Raw genomic sequence first — 24674 nt, 5'->3', positions numbered from 1 at the left:
GCGCAATCCCTTGCTCCAAAAAACTCCTGACACCGTGTACCGATTGAGTGGAATCAACTTAAAAAGTGTGTGTGTCTGCTACCGCGTGGTAGATTGCGGAATACTTTCGTTGAAAGGAGAACTGGGAGAGATCAACCATGATCCTCAATGAAGATCAAACTGTGATCCTTAATGCCTATAGGGTGATGTAGCAATCATTTGCTGGGTTTTACCTCAAAACCGTATGTCCATAGACACTGCGTAGTGCTATAGAGAGAGCATGAGACCCACACCAGTGAACTACCGATCCCTTACAACCATGTTGTCACCCCTGATTGCTGCGTTAAGATTGGCAAAAAACGCACATGAGCGTTTGTACTGAAAACATGTAGTGCAAAAATGACACCCCAAATATGCGTAATGACATCTGTAATGACAAGACGCTTGCTTTTCAATAAACATCAATGTGTACTCCACCGGGTAGAACTGTTCGATCTTGAGAACAATCATCCAAGGAATACCAACAAGTGGATATTATCCTAGATTTAGCAATGGCCGTAGCCAGCGTGCGTGGCTCCTAGCCCGTATGGCAATGAGTGTTCAATCGGTAAACCGATGAAAATAAATGTGAATGGCACCTTGCCCAATTTGTAGTTGAGAATTGTAGAGCATCTTGGCTCTGGAGGACTCAGTAGTCAAATATGAAACAAACTTCGTAAAATTTTTTCATTTGGTTCGTTTAGAGAAAGAGATCAAGAACGAACAGAAGAGCATGCTAGGCTGAGGAAATTTCCTTTATTGCTAGTGTGTGTGTGCCCATAATGTGTGCTCTTAGACATCTTATGCCTGACTGCCAGCTTATCGTATAAGCATGCAACCATCTGACTGTATGGTGTTCGCATCGCGAGAGGGAGCACAAGTCACAGCGTGACCATCTACCGTGTATGGGTTGTGAATCCATTAGAAGTTTTCAGGTTGTTTTGTGTGCTCTTAGACATCTTATGCCTGACTGCCAGCTTATCGCATAAGCATGCAACCATCTGACTGTATGGTGTTCGCATCGCGAGAGGGAACACAAGTCACAGCGTGACCATCTACCGTGTATGGGTTGTGAATCCATTAGAAGTTTTCAGGTTGTTTTGTGTGCCTTGATAGCAACCAAAAATTATGGGAAATGCATAACTAATAGTGTCCTTGACAGAGTGATTTGTGAGAGCGTATTTTATACCATCTGGGTAGCATGCCTTGCATACAAAAATGGAAGCCCGTGGCTACAGTGACAATCGTTGAAGTCAACACCCTAAGTGCCTTGCACCGGTTAGATTGGTAGGGATTTGATGAGATGATATCCTGAATAATGTAGGTGCCCCAAACTTGGTTGCCAACTTCTCTTGTGGCCGAGGTAATCGGAGTAGGAATTAGAAGCCTTGTGTCATGTGAAATGGGCCAAGCATTTGGCTTTTCATAATACTGTCCAAAGTAAATGCAAAATGTAAGTTCTAGGACACGTGTATCATATACACCCTTATTCAGTGATCTTGCATGCATCTCAGAATGTTTTCGGCAGATCGTATAGCCGAGATGATGTGACTGGTCGTACAAAAAATGACTATGGCAGAAAAAACAATTGTGCGTAACAGTACCCAATTCAAAAAAACGTACAATACGCTGAAAATCCATATTGAAGTATGAGAGAAATGGCTAAGATAACATGTTGAAAAGCCATATAACTACTGTGCCATGCACCAAAACTGGAGTTTATGTCAAATCGAGAACTCATGCATCACGCATAAGTTGTCCGACATGCGAGCACTGCTTTTTTTGATGTGTTCCTAAGCAAATAAAGCATAATTTTTGACTTTTGGCACATTGAAAGTCGGATGGTGATAGGAGCTTCTTGACCACGTTGGTCGTGCCCCGATTTGTTCCGACACCCGACTTATTTTGGACATGTTGGACCTCTTTGGTCATAACTGGTAAATTGGCAACCCCTTGGGTTGCTGGCAAGTGAAGAGCCAATTCTGGTAGCATTTTGTAAATTAGTTGTGTAAGATTTTCGACTTGTGTAACCAAGATTTGAACCCTGATAGCGAGCTTGCGAAATCGGGCATCAAAAGTTTTCTATGCGCTGGTTCTTAGAGGGGATTGAGCCCGGTTGCACCATTTTGCTGTACTTACTACTTTATTGATTGGGATAGGCTATACATTGCATTGCCTACAATCACATAGGTGGTTGGCTGGTGGTGATGTTCTCTGTCCAATTGCGAAATGATTTAGTATGGTTTGAGGTGTTGGACCCTATTGTGTACCATTGCAGGACTTGGTCTGTACTATATTCAGTTAGGATGTATTCACTGGGACGGATGATGCTCCGTTTATAAGCTTTGAGTGTTGAGGTGAAACTAACACTGTAAAGCATGACATATATTTTTTACAAAAACTTCATGGTTTGTCTCATAAACCTGGCTTTTTATCAGGGTTCCTTGTTACTTGGCTGGCTAAAAAGAGAAATATGATTTAAGTGATAGTGGAATGATTCAGAGTCCACTTTACCATAATGGACGTTTGACCTGAAAATCAATTTTAATATGAGCTTGTTACTCTATTAGAACTTTAAATGGAATTTTTGGAGAAAAACTTCTTATATAAACTTCATTTGATTGGGTTTTTTAGGAATTTATAAAACTGATGAATTTCTTAAAAAAAGGGGGGAATTTTGACACTTGGATTAGAAGGGGTGATGGCCTTCTAGTCCAAATGATATTCTTTTTACTTTAAACTCTGTGATTTTTTAAGAAAAAGAAAAGTGATAACATCTTTACTTAAATTCTATGAACTAAGCTTGTATAGGTTTTAGAAAACGTTTGTAAGATGGACTTGGATAACAACTGGTAGTATAGTCCATTGATACCTTGTTAAACACATCCAAGGCTAATTGAATTGTTTTCTTGTTTGGATGGATGCAGGTAAGGACTCTATCTTATCTTGGAAGGTTTTTTTGACTTTGGAAAGCTGTCCTACACTGGATTACACACTCACTTACTATTGGGAAGTTCATCTGTTACTTGTGTATTGGAATGAGACCTCATTCTTACAAACATTGTGCAAAAAATAATTCTAAGACTGAGTTGTTTTTGTACTTATCTTTTTGTGTTTCTAAAGCCAGTTGTATTTTGAATGTAAAAAGTTCAATTATATCATATTATTTATGGTAAATCAGCCCCCCCCCCCCCACACACACACACAAAATAAATCACACTGCAAAGAAGAACCAAGATACAAATTTAATTACACACAAACATTAATGACAAAGGCAATGGAGGTAATTTTTTTGGAAATGTGACCTTGTAGGTTCAAAATAATAGTGTCCACAATGGAGCTCAATATATTAACTTTGTTCTATGTATTGAGTTAATTTTACAAATAATGAATAAACTCCATTTCCATGCAAGAAGCAAGGAAATGAAGTTTCTTTGCAATGGCAGAAAAGAAAGAGACAAGGTGATAGTCTTCTTCATGAAAAAAGAAGTCTTTTGAGTGCAATACAAGCCAAGTACACTTAGTATGGGAATCAACCATGTTTTTCTTGAATTGAACACCATTGATTAATCTGAATACTTGACGATTTTCATGCCAAGAAAAATCCATATCATAAGCCCAACTCATCAGCATGTAGCACCAATAAGTATAAGCTATGTGTGGCCATAACAATAATGACAAAGGCCTCCAAAAATTTCTGTATAGGACAATCATAAACATCCAAATGAGTAGATGTAGACAAGTTTACATTCATTTTAATCAAACAATAAATGACTTTATTCTTACCAAAGTTGTGCCAAGATTTCCAATATGGATTTGCTTGCATGCCAACCTATACAATTGCAATCAATCACAAATGAGACAGGCGGGTGGTATCTCTTCTATACTAGCAAAATTATAGGAAACTATGCTTCAAATCTTGACCATAACAAGGCTATAAAATATCAATATCTCAAAAACTAAATATCTTGACAATCACAAGCTAATATATATGAACAGACTCATACTTCTCTTCCAAAATCACATCTAGTTTCTTTACAAGACATCACTTTACCAAAAATTAACCAGGTATCTCTTCAAGTTTCTTGTTTTGATTGACTTCATTGTCTTTTATCTCTTTTTAGATGATCTATTTGCAAGTATGGTTGTACTTCTAGATTTAGAAGTGTTTTTTCTCTTAAAAAGTAAATTATCCAATAAGTTTGAAGCCACTCAAATATTTTCATATGGATGAGATGGATGACCATGCAAGTCCATTTACCATAAATGTCTGTTGAATATGGAGAAATCTTTTCTTGAGTGAATGCTGGGTTTGAGCAGATGCACATGCAAATTAAAATTTAAGAATTCTTTAGCACTAGATGTTCATATGCATCCCCTATGTTGATTTGCATGTTCATATGACTTCTTCGCTCCATGTCTCAAACCTACCTAACAAGCTTCAAGATTTGAAAAATAGAGAGAGTTTGTAGGTTTTTTGGAAAGATTTTGGCAAACTTTGATGTAGTTGTGATATAGTTATATGAATTTTTGTACATATATCTGCCAATAATCAATAATTTTATGAATTTTAAGCCACCAAAACTTGTTGTGTCAAGATCGAATGGTTCTCTTTGGATATTAAATTGACAATAAATCATTGAACAATGCTAGGAGAGATTCATTTTAGGCCTATATCAATTTCATTTTGAACTTTTCACATTTTTGTGCATTTTGAACTTTTTTTCTACAATTTTTTCCTATAAAGACTTCATTAGATAAGGCTTGATATCATATGTTTTGAACAAGCTTCTTTTTCTTGATTGAATCTTAGTAGCAAAATCCTTTGTGAAATGTATCAACTTGAAAAAAACTATGTATTTTTAAGCCCTCTAAATCCAAACTTAAAGTCAAAACGAGGAATACTTGTTGATTTCCTTATAGCAAATTAGTGTGTCTAAGCTTTGTTTCTTTTGTATGCAAAAATCACAATTGTGAGTAGATTATATTAACACAACCAAAAAAATTACAATTTCGTGCCATGCTCGAGATCATCCATGACACCTATACCGAGACATAGCTAGATCAACTGACAAGGGAGCCACCCCAAAGAAAGGAAGGAGTCCACCTCTTCACCCAAGCATGTTAGTCAAGGTCTTCTTCCATTCATAAAAACTCGTTTGCTTCCCAATGGCGAGATGATCGCCCCCCTGCTTTCTTGGATTATCTTTGCGAATTTAGCTGTTATAATGATGTTCTCAAAGATGCGGCAGTTTCTTGCCTTCCATACATTTCTAAAGTAGCAAAATCTCACTACTGGTTTTATAATAAGAAGCGCTTGACTTTTATATACTTTCCCTCCCAAGAAGAGATCATTCTCTTAGAAACCAATTTTCCAGGTTTTTGAACCCATTTGCAGATTTTTCCTGTGAGGCCACTAACTATTGGGCATTCCTTGAAAAGATGAGCGAGGTCTTCCCAAGCCAATCTGTATTGCGGGCAACGATCCGGAATAATGCCCCTTGTGAGAACCTTCACGCCAATAGGTAAGGCTCCCCACAATACCTTCCAAAAAAATACCGTCATCCTATGCGGCCAATGCAATTGCTCTCTTCAAAACTGTTTCCCATCTTGATTCTGACCATTGCTTGTCCCATAATTTTTTGAGTGGAAAGAACTAGTCCTTGGAATACATAAGTGAGAAGTATACTCCCTTGGTTTGTAATTTTAAAAAGTGTCTATTCTTTGGCCACTGCCAGGCTTTCCACTCAAGTATGAAATCACAATCTGACATATACCACTTGTTTAGTTGTTCTAGGGCTTTGCTAATTAGCAAGTCTTCAGTCCCGTTTAGGTTAAACTGACTATCTAGTTGGTATGTACTTTTCCAGTAAAAATGATTGTAGTCCCAAAGCTGGCCAATATGCTTTATACCTTTATTATTGATTTGTCTGGAAATTTCCCTCCAGAAAGGGTCATAGAAATGCTTACAATCCTAGAGAGCGAAGATGACCAATGAGTCATGGATTTGTGGAAGTATCTTGCTAGCTCTCCCCATCCCAAAAACTCCTTTTCATTGTTGCATTTTTGAAAGAGCTTGCTTTGTCAATCCTCCAAGTTTAAGGATGGCCCAATGAGGGAAGAAAAGCATATCATGTACCTCCAACCCTTTCCACATGCCACCTTTTATGATTTAGAGTTTCCATCATAGACTTTGCCATATTGGCCTAGGCCTGCTGGTCTTGCTTTGTTAATGTTACCACCAACTTAGCACATTGGGCCTTCGCATGGATGCTAGGGTTGAAAATGCCTAGACCACCTTGCTCTACTGGTCTTGCAACTGTCTCCCAACTATCCCATTGCCAACACGTAGAGTCTTTCGTATTGGTTTTCCATAGAAATCTCTTTACAGGTTTCAAGAATTCTTTCCAATTGCATTTGGCAGGCTTAAGAAGCGGACTGTTGAAGGTCATATACGGGAGAATAAAAGATTTGATGACTTTAATTCTACTCGAGAAGGAGAGAAGCACAAATTCCCACCTTCGCATCTTGGTCCCCACTTTCTTCATAAATCATAGGAATCTTTGATTGTGGGTGATATCCACCCCTAAAGGGGCTCCCAAGTGCCGAAAGATCTCACCTTTTGATACAATCTCCTCGGTCCACAAAGATGGATCAAATGCATCGTTCTCAGAGAGAGAGATCAATCTTGACTTTTCGATGTTACACTTGGACCCTGAGGCAAGGGCGTATGTTTGCACAATTTCCAATGCCTTCATGATGACTTGAGGGCACGCTTTGAGGAAAAGTAGGGGGTCATCTGCAAAAAGCTTAGCCAGCAGTTGGTCAGTAGGAAGAGTCAGTCCTTGAATCTCCCCTTTAGTAGCACTATCTTTGAGTAGTGTTACCAGAGGATGTTAATCAATGTCAAATAATAGAGGGGCAAGAGGGAAGCTGCTTAATGGATCTTTTAACCTCAAAGTAATTCTATGAAACCATAGACTAGAAGAGAGTTTCCCAGTGACATATACTCTTTGCCACATGTTTTAAGCTATTTTGGTCTTTAATTGTACTTACCTAAAGGCCCCCCCAGTGGGTTGAGCCAATTCCTCTTTCGTGGGGGAGTGCCGTATATCATCATACAAGATTTTTGTAAGCGCCAAGGAACTTGAGGCATCTTGGGGGGTTCACTAAAAATTATGTACAATAGCACGTGAGTTCAACACAAATTATAGACAATACACATACATAAGCGTGTTTTCAATTAAAAAGCGAGAATTTTGGTACATAAGGGGTCTTTTTATTAAGAGAAGTGGCACATAAGGGGTCTCTATATACATCAAAAAATGTAAAATAGGGGTTTTTATAAATGTCTCTTGAGCACACATACCATTCAAGATCTGTATATAGTGACCCCCCCCCCCCCCGTCCCTTCCTTTTGGCGCGAGGGAGGCATGCTTATCTCCTTCTAGCCATCTCCTCATATATGCCCATAATCCTGTCTTAGGAGCCCCCGCACATAGGCCATGTGCCACCCTTGGTCCTACAACTACCCTCTCTTCTTCCTCTGAAGGAGATTTTTCATCCTCAAAAACATCAATGAGACAATTGTTGATAAGAATATCAATGTTTTAATATTCTAGCCCACATCAAGTCAATTGATCCACTTGGATTAAAATCGAATTTGGTACTCATATGTGGAATTGTTTGTTTGTAGTAGAAACTCGATTGAATTATTAAATCAAACATCCTCGTAAGAAACTGATCCTCTGGCCAAATGAAACCTTTGCTTGGAACAATAAAGCCTTCCTCAAGTGTGGGAGATGCTCTAGTTGCAAAAAACTTATTTCTCTCTCTTCTCAAAAAGCAATTCCTTTCAAAAACTGAAATGCTTACTAATGTAGATCAATTTAGAATTGTAACTTATCTATGATACATAACAAAAAGTTGGTGCCTTGTGTCTATGTCCATGGTGCATTTAATCTCCACATGTGGAGTGAATCTCAAAATGGTGTTGTTCTTAATAAAAGAAGAGGAAGTTGATCTTACATCCCTTCGCTTAAAACTTGGTGCCTTTACAACTGCATGTTTCCTCTAGTCAGAGTAATTAAACATGATGGTATATATGATCAAAGCTAACTTCAACCTACACACTTGTAGTGTCATGTTATAGTGATGCTAGTAAAATAACTCAAAATTAGCCACAAAATGTATACTTATTGATAGCCTCATATATATCAAAATATTCTAAAAGAGAAGAAATAATGCAAAACAATGAACTAAAAACACATTTACTAGACACTCTTAGTATCTTCATATTGAACTTTCACACTTGGTAGATGTCATAGAGCATCCTTGATGTTGCACTCACTACAACATAACATCAAGATATCGACGCAGTATATATCGACTGTCGTACCTTTCCACGCGGATATCGACGTACTTTCATCCCGTCGATATATGCAACGGAATATTCGTCGATATGCGCGTGAAAATACGCGTGGCAAGACATACTTTTCCACACGTATATCGATAGATATTACCACGAGTATATCGACGCACATTTCGACACAAAAAAATTGGGGGGAAAAAAAGGGAAACCCGCACGCAGGGGCCATTTTCTCCTGTGACGCGCGCGTTCATATCTTGGCCGAAACCTGCTGCACAGATATTATGAAACCCCCCCCCCCCCCCCCCCCCCCCCCCCCAAAACCCCCCTCTCTCTCTCTCTCTCTCTCTCGCTACATCGTGTGTGTGTGTGTGTGGGAAAGAGATAGAGAGAGAGAGAGAGAGAGAGAGAGAGAGAGAGAGAGAGAGAGAGAAGTGTGTGTGTGTGTGTGTGTAGGAAAGAGCGTGAGAGAGAGAAATGTGTGTGTGTGTAGGTAATCAAAGAGAGAGAGAGAAACGTGTGTGTGTGTGTAAGAAACTAAAGAAAGAGAGAGAGAGAGAGAAATGTGTGTGTGTGTGTGTGTAGAAAATCAAAGAGAGAAAGAGAGAGAGAAATGTGTGTGTGTGTAAATAAGAAATTAAAAAGCTAGAGAGAGAGAGAGAGAGAGAGAGAGAGAGAGAGAGAGAGAGAGAGAGAGAGAGAGAGAGAGAGAATTAATGTATGCGTAGGAAATTAAAATTAAAGAGAGAAATGAAATGAAATGTTATATTAATGTCTTCAAAAGGCCAAAGTGACCTATGAGACCAGAAAGTTACAATGTGGTGGATCTGATACAAAGTCAGAGTAACAAGATGACAAAATAAAATATTATGGAATCCTAAACTGCTGGGTGTGGACTAGGCAGCTAAAACAGCTAGCTGGGATAGGTAGATCATAGGAGATCCACCATCGGTCTCGCTGGCGGATCTCATCAATCTCCTCCATGGTCAGTAGTCTGACCGGGCATTGTGCATGTCGAGCCAAAGTGACTTGGATCCTCTGATGCAGCCTTTGTCGATGTTGTGTAGTCCTCCGCAGTCGTAGGCGTCTGGATCTCCCTAGCTCAGTCGCTCGTTCGATCAGTAGAGAGATAGGAAAGTAGAGAGAGAGAGAGAGAGAGAGAGAGAGAGAGAGAGAGAGAGAGAGAGAGAGAGAGAGAGAGGAAAATAGAAGGAGAGAAAGAGATAGGGAATAGAGAGAGAGAGAGAGAGAGAGAGAGAGAGTGATATATATATATATATATATATATATATATATATATATATATATATATATATATATATATATATATATATAGAGAGAGAGAGAGAGAGAGAGAGAGAGAGAGAGAGAGAGAGAGCGAGAGAGAGATAGGGAAGTGGAGATCGAGACAGAGAGAGAGATAGGGAAATAGGAAAATAGAGAGAGAAAGAGAGATAGCGAGAGCGAGATCGAGAGAGAAAGAACGAGAGATAGGGTACGTAGACAGAGAGAGAGAGAGAGAGTGATATATATATATATATATATATATATATATATATATATATATATATATATATATATATATATATAGAGAGAGAGAGAGAGAGAGAGAGAGAGAGAGAGAGAGAGTAGATAGAGAAAGAGAGAGAAAGAGTTAGGTTGGCTGACCAATTGTGTGAAAGGGATAGAAACTCTCTCTATCTCTCTCTCTCCCTCTAGAAGAAACTATGGAACTAAAAGAGGCAAAGGGGTTTTGCCCACTACATGCATTGCTATGTATACCTGGGAGTGCACGTATGTGTACCCATATAGGATTTGACCAATAAAGACGATATTTTGACCCGGTGGTCCTGATCTCCGTACACCTCTAGACCAAGGTGTACGGAGATTGGGCAAGACTAGAGAATGCGAGGTAGTTTACATTGTGATGAGTATATATATTAAAACAACATTCATAATCATTGTAGATGGCAACGTCATCAACTAACATGGAGGAAAAGATTGCATGCTCGTGCACGCTCTTCAAGTATCAAATCCTGCGCAAGCGTAGGATATGTAATGAGCATGTTCACAAGTACGGAGAGTTTGCTAGAGAAACCGTACAGAATCTATGATACGACTCCTATGGAATGGGCATTGATTTTCGCGACATAGCACCTACATCTGAGAGAGAGAAAAAGGATTATGCGTGAAGGTCCAACCAATATAGGCCAAGGATGGAAGCAAAAAAGGGCTTACAGACTAAAGACAACGGCATGGAGGAGATGCTGGATGCCTTCTTCCAGACAAGCGAGGAGAACGCTAACGAAGCAACACCAGAAGCCGTGCGCCTATCTCCTGAAGACATGTTGAGAAAATTGGCACGTCAACCAATCTATGAAGGCGCCAAAATATCTGTGCTTCGTACTTGTGTGGCGTTTTTGAATCTTCGGTCAGTGTACGGGTGGTCAGATGCAAGCGCCACTGCTTTGTTTAGGTACACAATTTACAAAAGAGATTTTCCGATTGCAACGGTGATGTGCTTGGAGAGGCTTTTAATTTAATGTGGCTTAAACAGGTTGTTGCGGGAGCAACTTCTCCCGGCTGGCAATGAAATGCCCCCCTCCAGGCCAAACGCAAAGCAACTATTGACCTCAGTTGGCTTGGACTACAACAAGATTCATGCATGTCCAAATGATTGCATTCTTTTTCGCAATAAATTCGTAGATTGTCTTTCGTGTCCTAAGTGCGGAGCAATGCGCTACAAACAAGATGCGGTTGGCGAGACAGTGCCAGCCAAAGTGTTGCAGCATTTCCCTATTATTCCTAGGATAAAAAGCATGTTTCGTTGTGGTTCCATTGCAAAGTTGATGCGGTGGCATTCTACGAATAGATCCACTGACGCAACATTTAGGGTGCCCGCTGATTCAAAGGCTTGGAAGCACATTGAAGATACCTGGCCACATTTTAAGAGTGAACCACGCAATTTGCGTTTGGGCATGACAATGGATGGAGTCAATCCATTTGGCTCGAGAAGCTCGTCATGGAGAACTTGGCCTGTGTGCCTTATCAATTACAACCTCTCGCCATGGCTTGCCAGCAAGAAGGGTCATTTGATATTAAGATTGATTGTACCTGGTAAGTTCAAGGCAAAAAACATGGATGTTTATCTAGCTCCACTAGTTGACGAGCTCCAGGAGTTATGGCATGGAATCGACATAGCAGATGCGGTTGAACCAGTAGGACAACAACATGCAAGGATCCATGGACTTCTTATGTGGAATATGCATGATTGGATAGGATACGAAGAAGCTTCTGATTTACTAAATTCTCGCTATTCACAAGCACTTTGCTTTGGCCTGATTCATGCTTTAATATATGCAGGGCTAACAATCTCGGGATACAATGCATGTCCAATTTGCTGGTAGTCTTTGGATGTGCGCTATTCTGCCTCTCTTCGAAAGACAATTTATCAAGGCCACCACCATTATCTTCCAGATGGCCATCACTTGCGCGAAGGTCAGCTTGGTCGCGTCGAATGTCGTCCTATGCATGTACAAGAGTGGCGACGCCGATGGGAGCAACATGAGGAGAAACCTGTTCCAGGAATGAAACGTGTTAGGAAATAAGACGTAGCTAAATAGATAATTGAGTAGATTAATTAATGGAGAGAGATGAAGTTACATACACGAGATTATAGAGTATAGAGAGAGAGAGAGTACACACGATATACATGGTTCACCCAATGTGAGCTACGTCCACGGGAAAACAACGACTCAATGGCTTTAGTACTTCAAAACAAGAAGTAGTTTACAAAGGGATTATACCCTTAATGGAGATCCTGCCTTGCTTCACTCTCACCACCTCACACTCACCTTGTTGCATCAACTTCACACTATGAAATGTGTGTAGAAATGGCCTCCTTTTATAGGCCAAAAGGGCTGCCCTCTCTCATGAGAGGCAGCCATGTGTAGCCGCCCTTGTGTAGCTAAGTCCAAACCGGACCCTCCAATCCACCCATGTGTGGCCGCCCTTGAAAAGACAAGTCCGCTTTTGAATTCGGCCACCGGCCATTGACTTCCGACCACCATCCACCTGCCCATTGGCCAACCGACGATTGTTTTCCGACCACTTTCTGGCCACCGTCCGGCCATAATATTTCGGCGAGGGAAAAAAAAGGTCTCGGGGGCTTCCGTCCCCGAGGTTCCTAAAGTTGCCCTTGATTTTTGGCCGTGAAAATTTTGGTTTCCGACGAGTGATTTTCCTTCATGCACGATGGCTTCTCCTCATAATGGGGGCCTTACAAATGTGAGCTTTTACCACAGAAAATTACAAAGGTAAATCAGGCTCCATACTTAACAATTTCCCACTTGGAGACTGATCTCCAAACCAAACCTGTGTGACTGCTTTCCATTCTGGCTTCTTATCCTTGAATGCCGATTGAAGATGAGCAAAAGCTCAACTTCTCCTTATTGACCACCTTTGTAAACATGTCTGCAGGATTTTCACTTGTATGTACCTTTCCTAGCTTTAGCTGTCCCTCTTCCAAAAGAGTGCGTATGAAGTGATATCTCACCTCAATGTGCTTTGTCCTTGAATGAAAGGCTGAGTTCTTCGCAAGATGGATAGCACTTTGGCTATCACTGTACAAGACACAATTGTCTTGTTTGAATCCAAGCTCTTCTAAGAATCTGTGAAGCCACAGAATTTGTTTGCTTGCCTCCGTCATTGATACATACTTTGCTTCCGTCGTAGAAAGTGAAACCACTTTCTGCAGCTTTGAAGCCCAGCTTATTTCTGTGCCTCCAACCGTGAATACATAGTCAGTAGTGCTCCTTCGAGTATCTTTGTCACCTGCCATATCTGCATCAGCATACCCTTCTAGAAAAATATCAGTTCCTCCAAAATACAAAGCATTTGTTGTTGTCCCTTTTAGATACCTAAGTATCCACTTCACAGCTTGCCAATGCTCTTTACCTGGGTTGTCCATGAACCTACTCACAACTCCCACTGCATGTGCAATGTATGGCCTTGTCCAGACCATAGCATACATTAGAGAACCTACCGCTGCAGCATATGAAACTTTAGACATATAGGCTATCTCCTCTTGTGTCTTTGGACACATATCCTTCGTTAGTTTAAAATGACCAGCCAAAGGTGTAGAAACTGGTTTTGCATTTTGCATTGCAAACCTTTCTAGTACTTTCTTGATGTAATCTTCTTGAGATAGCTTTATTGTGTTATTCGTCCTGTCCCTTGATATTTTCATACCAAGTATCCTCTTTGCAGCACCTAAATATTTCATTGAAAAAGATTTAGACAGCTCATCTTTTAGGTCTTTGATGTCCTGCATGTTAGCACTTGCAATCAACATGTCATCAACATACAACATTAGGATGATGAATTTCCCATCTCCCAAATTCTTCGTGTAGACGCAGTGATCCGAGTTGCATCTTGTGAATCCATGATCCAATATCCATCGATCAAACTTCAAGTACCATTGTCTTGATGCTTGCTTTAAACCATACAAGCTCTTCTTTAATCTGCAAACCATTTTCTCCTTACCTTTTAATTCATACCCCTTTGGTTGAAGCATGTAGATTTCCTCCTCTAAGTCATCGTGAGGGAATGCCGTATTTACATCCATTTGCTCGAGATTTACATCATGAGCAGCCACAAGGCTTAAGACAAGCCTAATTGAGTTCATTTTTACAACAGGAGAAAATATTTCATTGAAGTCAATACCTTTCTTTTGAGAAAACCCTTTTACCACAAGCCTAAACTTGTACCTTTTCTTCCCACCTTCTTCTTCCTTTAGCTTGTACACCCATTTGTTTTGAAGTACCGACTTACCTTTAGGCAACTCAACCAACTCCCATGTTTGGTTGCAATGTAGTGAGTCCATCTCCACTTGCATGCTCTTCGTCCATTATTCTTTGGATTCATGTTGCATAGCTTCTTCGTATGATTCTGGCTCTCCAGAATCTGAGATCAAGAGATGGTTGAAGGAAGGAACAAACCTTTCTGGAGGTCTACTTGCTCTTGTAGATCTTCGGAGAATAGGTTGAGGCTCGTCATTTGGTTGACGTTGTTGCACATTGTCACCGTTTGCAGTCCTTGAGTCTTCACCGTCCTCAAGCTCCATGTACTCATCACCTGTTTCTTTTGTTTGTTTTCTTTCCAAGTAATCTTTGTACATATTTTGTTCGTTAAAAATTACATCCCTACTCCTTAAGAGTTTACCATCTTCAGGATTCCATATGCGATACCCAAAGTCACCTTCTCCATAGCCAATGAAGAAACACTTTTTGGACTTTGCATCTAGCTTTGATCTTAGGCTTCTATCTATGTGCATGAAAGCCTCACACCCAAACACTTTGAGAAATGCATAATTCACCGGTTTACCTGTCCATGTATCTTTTGGAACTCCCCCATCCAATTCCGTTGAGGGTGACCGATTGATTCAGTACACAAACGTACTTACAGCTTCCGCCCAAAACTCAAGCGGTAGGCCTGCATGTAGCTGCATGCTTCGTGCTCGCTCCATGATTGTCCTATTCATCCTTTTTGAAATCCCATTTTGTTGAGGTATCCTTGGGGTTGTCCTTTGTCTCTGAATGCCATTGCTAGCACAAAAGCTTTCAAAAGCTTGGTTGCAATATTCACATCCATTGTTGGATCTGAGGCATTTAACCAGCTTGGTACCTGTTTCATTCTCGACAAAGGCTTTCCACCTTTGAAATATGGAAAATACATCGGATTTATTCTTCATGACATAAACCCATGTTTTTCTAGTCGCATCGTCTATGAATGTTACATAGTACAATGAGCCACCAAGTGATGGTGGACTTGCAGGACCCCAAACATCAGAATTAACCAACTCAAGTTTTTTATTTTTTCTTTCATTTCCTGATTTTTAAAATTTTACCCTCTTTTGTTTACCATAAACACAATCTTCACAGAACTCTAAGTCCACTTCTTTCAAACCTGGTAGAAGCTTCTTTGTTTGAAGGATTTGCATTCCTTTGGCACTCATATGCCCCAGCCGATAGTGCCACACCACACTGTCAACTTCTGTAGTTGCTGCACAAGCTGAAGGTTGTGTGCTCATAGTACACAAGTAAAATGTACCGACCTTTTCTCCCTTGGAAACCACCAAAGATCCCTTTGAGATCTTCCACAGTTTGTTTCCGAATGCAATGTTGTGACCTTCATCGTCCCATTGTCCTGTAGAGATCAAATTTTTCCGAAGAGAAGGAACATGCCTAACATCTTTAAGCTTCCATTCATTTCCGTTAGTAGTTTTGACAGAAACTGTATCTTTGCCGACAATCTCACAAGATTCATCATCTCCCAAGTATACATATTCAAAATTACCTTTGGTGTAGTCTTGGAAATATTGCTTGTGTGGTGTTGCATGGAATGAAGCCCCGGAATCTACTATCCAAGAATTAGACACATTGCCTAATGAGAGAATTAGAGCATCTTGCTCTACTTTACCTGTCACATTGGCCTCCGATGTTGGCTTGTTGTCTTGAGACTCAATCTCCTTCTTCTTCTTGGACCAACAATCCTTCTTGACGTGGCCCTTTTTGACGCAGTTCCAACATTCAAGAACTGACTTTGTGCGTGACTTGCTCCGCCTTGAGCGATCACGACCCTTTTGGTTTTTGAACCTCTCCTTAGGCCTTCCTCTTGTTTCCACTGACAGTGCAGCACTTGATGATTCTCCTATGCTTCTCCTTCACATTTCCTCGCTTAGGAGAACACCCACAACATCATCAAACTTAAGAGTATTTGTGCCAGAAATAGAATTACTTACAGCCATCACAAGGCTGTCCCAGCTATCCGGTAGAGATGATAGTATAAGGAGAGCTCGCACTTCAGCATCGAAATTGATTTTCACCAATCGAAGTTGACTTATGTTTGTGTTAAAGTCATTTAGGTGTTCTGCAACTGAACCATTCTCTGCCATCTTTAGATTGAACAAGCCCTTCATAAGAAATACCTTATTGGATGCCGATGGTTTCTCGTAGAAGTCGTCAAGTGACTTTATCAAGTCCTCCGTGGTCTTCATCTCCAAAACATTGAAGGCCACCGTTGATGCCAAGCTTAACCGGATTGTTCCTAGGGCCTTTTGATCAAGGACAATCCATGCTTCATCTTCCATCGTTGCGGGCTTCTTTGCAAGACCGCTAGTGGCAAATAGAGGTCCTTCTGGTAGAGATAGTCTTCAATCTGCATCTTCCAATGTTGGTAGTTTTTGCCATTGAACTTCTCAATCTTGAGCTTCCCTTCCTCCGCCATAACTCCCACTCAATTCAAGGAATCCTTTCCTTGAGATAATTTAGCTACGAGAAAACCTTGCTCTGATACCAGTTGTTAGGAAATAGGACGTAGCTAAATAGATAATTGAGTAGATTACTTAATGGAGAGTGACAAAGTTACATACACGAGATTATAGAGTAGAGAGAGAGAGAGAGAGAGAGAGAGAGAGAGAGAGAGAGAGAGAGAGAGAGAGAGAGAGAGTACACACGATATACGTGGTTCACCCAATGTGGGCTACGTCCACGGGAAAGCAGCCACTCAATGGCTTTAGTACTTCAAAACAAGAAGTAGTTTACAAGGGATTATACCCTTAATGGAGCTCCCGCCTTGCTTCACTCTCACCACCTCACACTCACCTTGTTGCATCAACTTCACACTATGAAATGTGTGTAGAAATGGCCTCCTTTTATAGGCCAAAAGGGTTTCCCTCTCTCATGAGAGGCACCCATGTGTAGCCGCCCTTGTGTAGATAAGTCCAAATCGAACCCTCCAATCCGCCCATGTGTGGCCGCCCTTGAGAAGACAAGTCCGCTTTTGAATTCAGCCATCGGCCACCGGCCATTGACTTCCAACCACCGGGTGACCGACGATTGTTTTCCGACCACTTTCTGGCCGCCGTCCGGCCATAATATTCCGACGAGGGAAAAAATTTGCCCATGATTTTCGGCCGTGAAAATTTTGGTTTCCGACAAGTGATTTTCCTTCACGCACGATGGCTTCTCCTCATAATGGGGGCCTTACAAATGTGCGCTTTTACCACATAAAATTACAAAGGTAAATCAGGCTCCATACTTAACAAAACGTTTGTCCATTCTCCATACATTGTCGTACTGGGGTGATCTACTAATTAACCATTTGCTGGATCCAATGCATATATTCAAGAATGTGAGAGAGCTCCTCTGGAAGACAATCATGGGAATGAAAGACAATCGAGCTTCACGAGATGATTTGCAGCCAGTTAGAAAGATGCCAGAGCTGTGGCCTTTCACCAATGCAGCTGGCCAAACAAAACTTCCGAGAGCGCCATGGGTATTGCTAAAAAGCGAAGAGCGACAAGTTAAAAGGGTGATTTCAGAGTTCAGGACACCAACAGGATATATGCGATGTCTCAAGACAGCATTCACCCGTGACGATCAATTGTCAAGACTGAAATCGCACGACTGGCATAAGTTCTTGCAATTTATTCTTCCAATTGCGATCAAGGGGTGTTTAACGGAGGAAGTGCGGACCTGCATATACAAGATTTCAGAGCTAGTGCGATGGATCTCTTCCAAGGAGATACAGGAGGAATCTATTGCAGTCGCAAGGGCTAACTCCATTGAAGAAGTTTGCATGATTGAGAAGTATCTACCTACGAGCTGCCTAACTATCCAAATGCACTTACTCGTCCATGTAGTAGATGAGGTTGCAGTGGCAGGTACAGTCCACAGCCGTTGGATGTTCTTTCTATAGCGGTTCATGAAAACACTTAAGGGTTTTGTTTGCCAAAAAGCGCGTCCAAAGGGGAGCATGACAGAAGGATGGATGGTGCAAGAGTCTCTTGTTTTGATGACCGAATTTCTATCCGTTTCTGACCCATAAATGCCTTGACTGTAGAGTGATGAGGAGGATGCAAGACTGGTGGGAGAGGACCCGCAAGGGCAAGGAGTGCCAAAGAAAATGAACAACGCCATGCGAGAAAAGATCATGAAGTTATGTATACTAAATTCAGAGCTGATGCAAAAATGGCTTGAAAGGTACGAAGAAGAGAAAGAGAGACGCAATAGGGAGCGACACGATTTCAGGCGAAGCCGAATGACTAGAAGCTTATCCTTACCAGACTATCTTGCTCCTCTACCTGAATTCCCTACAATGGCATGGTTGGACAAGACAGTGAGAGCAGCTCGACAGATCGAAAAACCCATATCTCTAGAAGAGGAAGAGCTGGCTATTAGATGTGACTGGAAGGATCATACATACATGGCACTGTGGTCGCATGGAAAGCATTTCAGAACACAACAAATTGATAGCAGAAGAAACATGTTTGACAGTGGGGTAATGGTTAGTTTCATGCAAAAGAGCAGGGCCAGTGCCAGAGACACGAATGAGAGCACTAGTAACCAAGATTACTGTGGTCTGGTGTCAGATATCCTGAAAGTCAGCTTCAGGCGGTTTGAGATGTTTTTGTTGGATGTGAAGTGGTTCAAGGTGATTACTTCTGGTCGCAATGCAATGGTACGCAGAGATGGAAACAAGCTTGTGCAAATAGATTCTACAAAGGTTTGGACAGATGCGAGCGACACATTTGCTCTCCCCGAACATTGCGAGCAAGTGGTCTTTGTACCGGACCCTCGAGATAGACAATGGTGGTTTGTGGTTCAGGTTGTCCAAGAAATAAACAAGTATTTGAAGGGCAAGAGCTCCTAGAGGAAAGTCGATCAGACGACACAGATACTACTGTGACATTAGATCAGATGGATGAAGGTATGGCAGAGGAAGCTGACAGATATACGAGGGATGACGCAGACGAGGCAGAATTGATTCTTGCAGGCGAAGATGCAATGGATGAAGACAATCTTCCAGAACGAGTTGGGGCAAAGTTATGTCTGCAATTAGAGATAGACGATGATACGGTGCAAGATCTTATCGATCATGGCTCACTCGTCAAGGCCTAGGCCTGTAAGTGTTTGTGTGAAGACGTTGATTTAAAATTAAGCTTAAAGTTAATTTAAACAAAGGTGTTCTGACGCTTTATTTTACTTTCTTTGCGCAGGACTTTAGTATGGCATACCAATTTCCAGATCCCGCTTCTATGAGTGCAGATGCATTTATGGGCTTCGTCACACAGATGACGCCTAGTCAGATGACAGAGGCGTCTCACTACTGGGTAGCCAGAGGCACGAGTACTACGCCTCCGAGCTTCACATCCGAGGGTCCGACGCCTATGGGGGGGGGGGACGCCTACGGGTACGACGCCTGCGAGGTCTCCCATCACGACCGCTTTGACACGAGCTAGGGGTGCGGCAAAGTCGGGTACGTCCTCATCTCCGCAGCACAGACGCACTCGCCAATCTCGACGATCGTCAGGTGGAGGTGGTGGTTACTGTGGAGGACGGTGCACTGATGCTTCGACCCCTCCTCGCTCACGACCCCCGTCCTACCCAGGCACACCTCTTGGCACACCTCAAACACCTTCGGGGGCATACGATCCTAGTGCCTCCAAGCTCTATATTGTACGGGCAGATGGTTTTGTTGACATGGATAGAGTCGGGACGGAGATGAGACAGTGGATTCTCCAGCTCACGGAGCTGTAGTTTTCGACCAACATTTTGACGCCTTGGCCTGACCGGGATGAGGACAAAATCAGTTATATAGTGGAGACCATCATGAGAGAGTCTCAGCCTGCTTCGGGTTCAAAGGCTGTTCCGAGGAGCTGGATCAAGGGTGTTGCACGGGACACCGTGAAACATCGACAAGATGCAGCTCGGCAGGCTTTCAGGATCGGCTCGCCGAAGCCTTCGGACATCCCACACGAGACGTGGCAGCAAATCAGGGAGGATAAGCGAACAGTGGACACGCGATTCAGACAGCAGCGTCAGGTTGCGCAGATACGACAGATGACCAGGGGGACATCTCATCTTGGCAGCGGAGGCTTCGACACCTTCCGCTATGAGTTTGTGAGTTTCCAATCCAATCCTGGCTATGGCATTTTTTAAACGTGATGAATCATGTATTCTTATTACTTTGATTTTTGTATAAACGCAGAATCTTGCGATGCATTGAGCCTCGACACTCCAGGAAGAGACAGATGAATATCGCAGTGGTATCTATGAAGTACTGAATGATCTTGATGCTTCAGGAGAGCCTGTAGACTGGGAGGCCTTAGAGTTTCGCTGATCGATTGAAGTGAGACGTTAATATGTGTGAGTTGTTTTAATTAAATAAGTATATGTGAAGTAATATCAATTAATTTTGTGACTTGTCGTATGTGCAGGTTGTGACGCCTAGTCATCAATGGATATCATATATATGCTTTGTGAGACACAAACACGCTTCTGTGTCTATTTTTTGTATAGACATATATGGTTATAGTTATTGTTAAGACATGGTTATGGTTATTTTTTTTCTTATGGTTATGGTTATTGTCATTGTATAGACATGGTTATTTCTCATATTCTTGTATAGTCATGGTTATGGTTATTGTTTTGTTTATGGTTATGTTTAACTTTCTGGTTATGCTTATGGTTATTGTTTTGTTTATGTTTATAGTTATGATTATTTGCATTATGGTTTTGATCAATATGGTTATGGTCGGTTATGGTTTTAATTTGGTTATGGTTTTGCACAAATTAAGTTCGTTATGGTTATGGTTTTAAGTTGGTTCTGATTTTGCACAAAGTTCATTTCATTTCTTTCATTGGCCTTAAATCTCATGTGAGATCCTACATGGATAGCATGTAGGAGGCGTATACATGATATGGTTTTTTTTGAAAAGTTTATGTTAAAAAGAAGGGAACTCTGTCGAAATTTCTGCGGGAGCACGGTTGATTTTAGTGCTGCTCGCTTTCTTGGGCAGAGGACACACAGTCTGGCTGTGGGCTATGTCCATCTTTTCACTGGGCACATGCCAGGCTACCTGTCCTCTGTCCAAGATTTTTTTTTTCTGTTATGGTCGTCGCAATCTGCGTCGCTAAGCCCATCGAAATATGCGTCGAAAATAGTACCTTTCGATGGATAAATCGACACATATAGCGACATTTTTGTAGGGACGCATATATCGACAGTTTTTTCGACGGGGTGCGTCGAAACCTATGTCGAAGGCCCCCTTTTTTGTTGTAGTGACTTAGAGAACAATTGGATAAGTTGACCATCACTCTCAATCTTTTGACTTTCTTAGACCAGTTTAGTCCATAACTGCTACAAAATCAAACAAAATAAATGCCAACTTGATTGGCCCACTATGATCCATTCGCAAGGATTCATAACATAAATGAGTCATTGCTCGTTAATAGGGGCAAAATAAATTCCTTGAAGGAAACATCCATATTCAAAACATGACTAAAATATGTATAGGCAAAATAAATGCCAATCAAAAACCTTGTGTGCACCCTTACGGATAATTACATAAGCTCGTGTAGAAAGTCATAACTAAAACCTGCATACTTATGGAGCGTTATGCAACCTTGACATATTAATTATAATTGACTTTGTCAATTATCTAACAAATAAGTGGTTGCCATCTGATTGATGATGTTCTTGACAATGTGTCCTACGCTGTAATAAAAGCATAAAAGAAGCCCTCTTGAGTGGGGTCATTTCACCATATTGTCACACGGTGCATGAGATTTCCATGCCTGACTTTGCTCTAAGGCCTTGAAAATAGATGCCTGATAGGCCATCATTATTAGTGGTACTCATAAAGTAGTTGGTCACTTTTCTTGAAAGTGACTGAACGACATTTTCTCAACAAACATTTTCTAGTAACTTACACTTATCAAACCTTTTGACAAAGCAACTTCAACCTCTCCACCTACTGGTGGATAAGATCCTGGAAGTGTATAAAAATTATTCTACATTGGTCCAAAATGGGTAGAGTAGGTCCCCTGTGTTGTATTGCTTCTTGATTGGTTATGCACATAGTATATTTGTAAGTATTTATGTCCATAACATATCTTCAAGTATGAATGCGTATACCATGTAAACATTGTGCACAAATATCTTGACATATAGCCTTGCTAGATCATTGAATCACAAACCTCGTCTTACTTGCCATTATAGCCCACAAATCAGGTTGTTTACCAAGTTATGATTCTCTAAAAAATAAAGGCAAAAGATGCATTGAAAGAAGAACTTTACAATTTCCAAAAGTTTGTCATCCTTTAGCATCCTTCTTTGCCAAATTTTCCAAAAGCTTGAAGCAAATGAACAAGTATGCCAAGCAACAATGCACTAGTCAAAGATATTGTGTATGCTCATATGCTCCCTGATGGTCCTTGACTTGATCGTATGATTATTGCAAAAACAATGCTAAAATTATGATTCGTTACCAATCAAGATCTTTGCATCTTCCAATTTTGCAAAGCCATTTGATCAAAGCTATAGCACTGTCACTAGCCTTGTATGCCTTCTTGTAAGTGGAAAAAGACCCCTCATAAGGGGTCGCCACTTTGCTCACCCAACAACAATCCTAAGTTGGGAGCCCATCGTATGGAAAGGGGAAAAATTCCATGTCTATGGCATTAAAGCTTTGCTGAGAGTTACAGTAGAGAAGAAGGAACTAACACTACCTATATATTGTGGTCGTCTTTGGAGTGTGAGCCAATGGCAAGATGTCTAAGCAGATCAAGGTGCACACTTTTGGTGCTATATGTAGTGAAAACATGCCAGGTCCCATGGGCCCTCCCTCTCATGCGAGCAGTTGATTCCTCGAGCTCTTCGAGCTTGCCATGGAAGGTGGTTACTCCACCACCCTTCTTTCCCCAAATTGAACTTGCTAAGATACCAATATAAGAACCAAGGAATTGAGGCATGTTCATCTCCACCCAACCATCTCCTCTTATAGACTCGTAGCCCATGTTTAGGAGGCCTTGAAGTACTCATGCTTAGCCGGTCGTGCAAGGGCCATACCCACCCTTGGGTCCTACGCTTTTGCTTACAATTTTTATTCAAAAGACCCATATGACCACAAAAATGATAGCACGGAACAATAATGCAAGCCAATCAATGCTATATTTCTCCTAAGGAGAGGGAATCATTGGAGTGATAAAAGGTAAAGGCACAAGAAGTAGATATGATATGATGCCTCAAAGGACTCAAAATCACAATCATAAAATTGAGTCAATCTGATGGCACAAGCCTTACCATCAGATTATAAGCCTGGCCACTTTGATTGTAGATTTGCAATGTCAACATGCTATACTTTTGTTTGAAGAAGCACTAGCTATTGTCAAAATCTCATAGCAAAGGGGTTCATGGTATCAAACTTTTGAATCAAAAACCTCGATTGAGTCATTCTTTATAACTGAATACAATACTGAGCAAAAAAAATTCACTTACCCAAAAGCAATTATGAGTAGTACCCAAGCAATTATGGCAGATGTGCTGCTTCCCGTAGCATTCTCACGACTCTTGCCTCTAACCAAACTAAGTGCAATAATAATGGAAGCTACCCCGACCGCTCCAGCAATTAGTGAGAATAGCACAAGAGGTTCAGTTGCTGAGTTCCCATCAGTAGCTGCCAAGAAATCATGTGAAGCCTATGTTAGATCTGTTTACCAATAGTGATTTCATCTATTTCATGTTTCTAGAAAGTAAATTTTTCTTATAAAGCTTCCAATGCCAAATAATTAAAGATGTGTATATGCTATGGCATTTTAGCATTTCACTTACACAAGAAGTTTTGGACAAATTCTCACAATAATTCCCACATTGTGACTTACCTCAACATCATGAACTTCTGTGAGGGAGGCACTGCATACCTAGCTAGGTATGCGGTGCCTCTCGAGGAGAACCTCATGATGTTATTCATTACAAGATAAACAATGGAAAAGACTCCGTTTTCCTACGTGAGAAAATTTCTAAATCTTCTTGTGCATGTTAAGGATGTGAGAAACTATTATACACAATGGAATAAACTATTTCATGTATGTCTACCGCCGTCTACCTCAGAAAAAGAAATGATAACCTTAAGGGTTGGGCTGGCTCCACCATACGGGGGGGAGGGGGAGAAATGCTTACGTCGACCATCGATGAAACTGTCGAGAGCCCAGCCGGATATTCCTAGCACCACCATGAAGAGGGCGAAATTCAGAATGAGAAGCGGAATGAGAAGGTCCGGAAACCTCCCGCGAGCCATGGCGCTGTCGTCGATCTTAATTGGCCGCAACGCAACAACGTACAGATTATATACTGTAACTTGCTGGTCTCGCGTTGCGTGTGGTGATGGTGGTGGTGGTGCTCATAATCCTGAGCTATAAGCCGTATATCATTAGCTTGTCGTTGG

At 41.2% G+C, this 24674-nt stretch overlaps 1 protein-coding gene across 1 annotated transcript; it reads right to left on the bottom strand.

The window, feature by feature from the left end:
- Positions 1-3359: 3359 nt before the first annotated feature.
- On the bottom strand, positions 3360-24663 carry LOC147450740 (membrane protein PM19L-like). Its single transcript, XM_086520793.1, has 4 exons — positions 24410-24663; positions 23729-23906; positions 3805-3850; positions 3360-3715 (listed from the first exon to the last, which is right to left on the bottom strand). The coding sequence occupies exons 1-4, from the start codon at positions 24525-24527 to the stop codon at positions 3629-3631; spliced, it is 429 nt and encodes a 142-aa protein (XP_086376919.1). The 5' UTR covers positions 24528-24663; the 3' UTR covers positions 3360-3628.
- Positions 24664-24674: the final 11 nt, after the last annotated feature.

This window comes from Adiantum capillus-veneris, chromosome 9 (genome assembly GCF_014529385.1).
Source record: "Adiantum capillus-veneris isolate H3 chromosome 9, ASM1452938v2, whole genome shotgun sequence".
In the NCBI taxonomy this organism is placed as follows: Eukaryota; Viridiplantae; Streptophyta; class Polypodiopsida; order Polypodiales; family Pteridaceae; genus Adiantum; species Adiantum capillus-veneris.
This window is presented reverse-complemented; position numbering and strand designations above follow the sequence as displayed.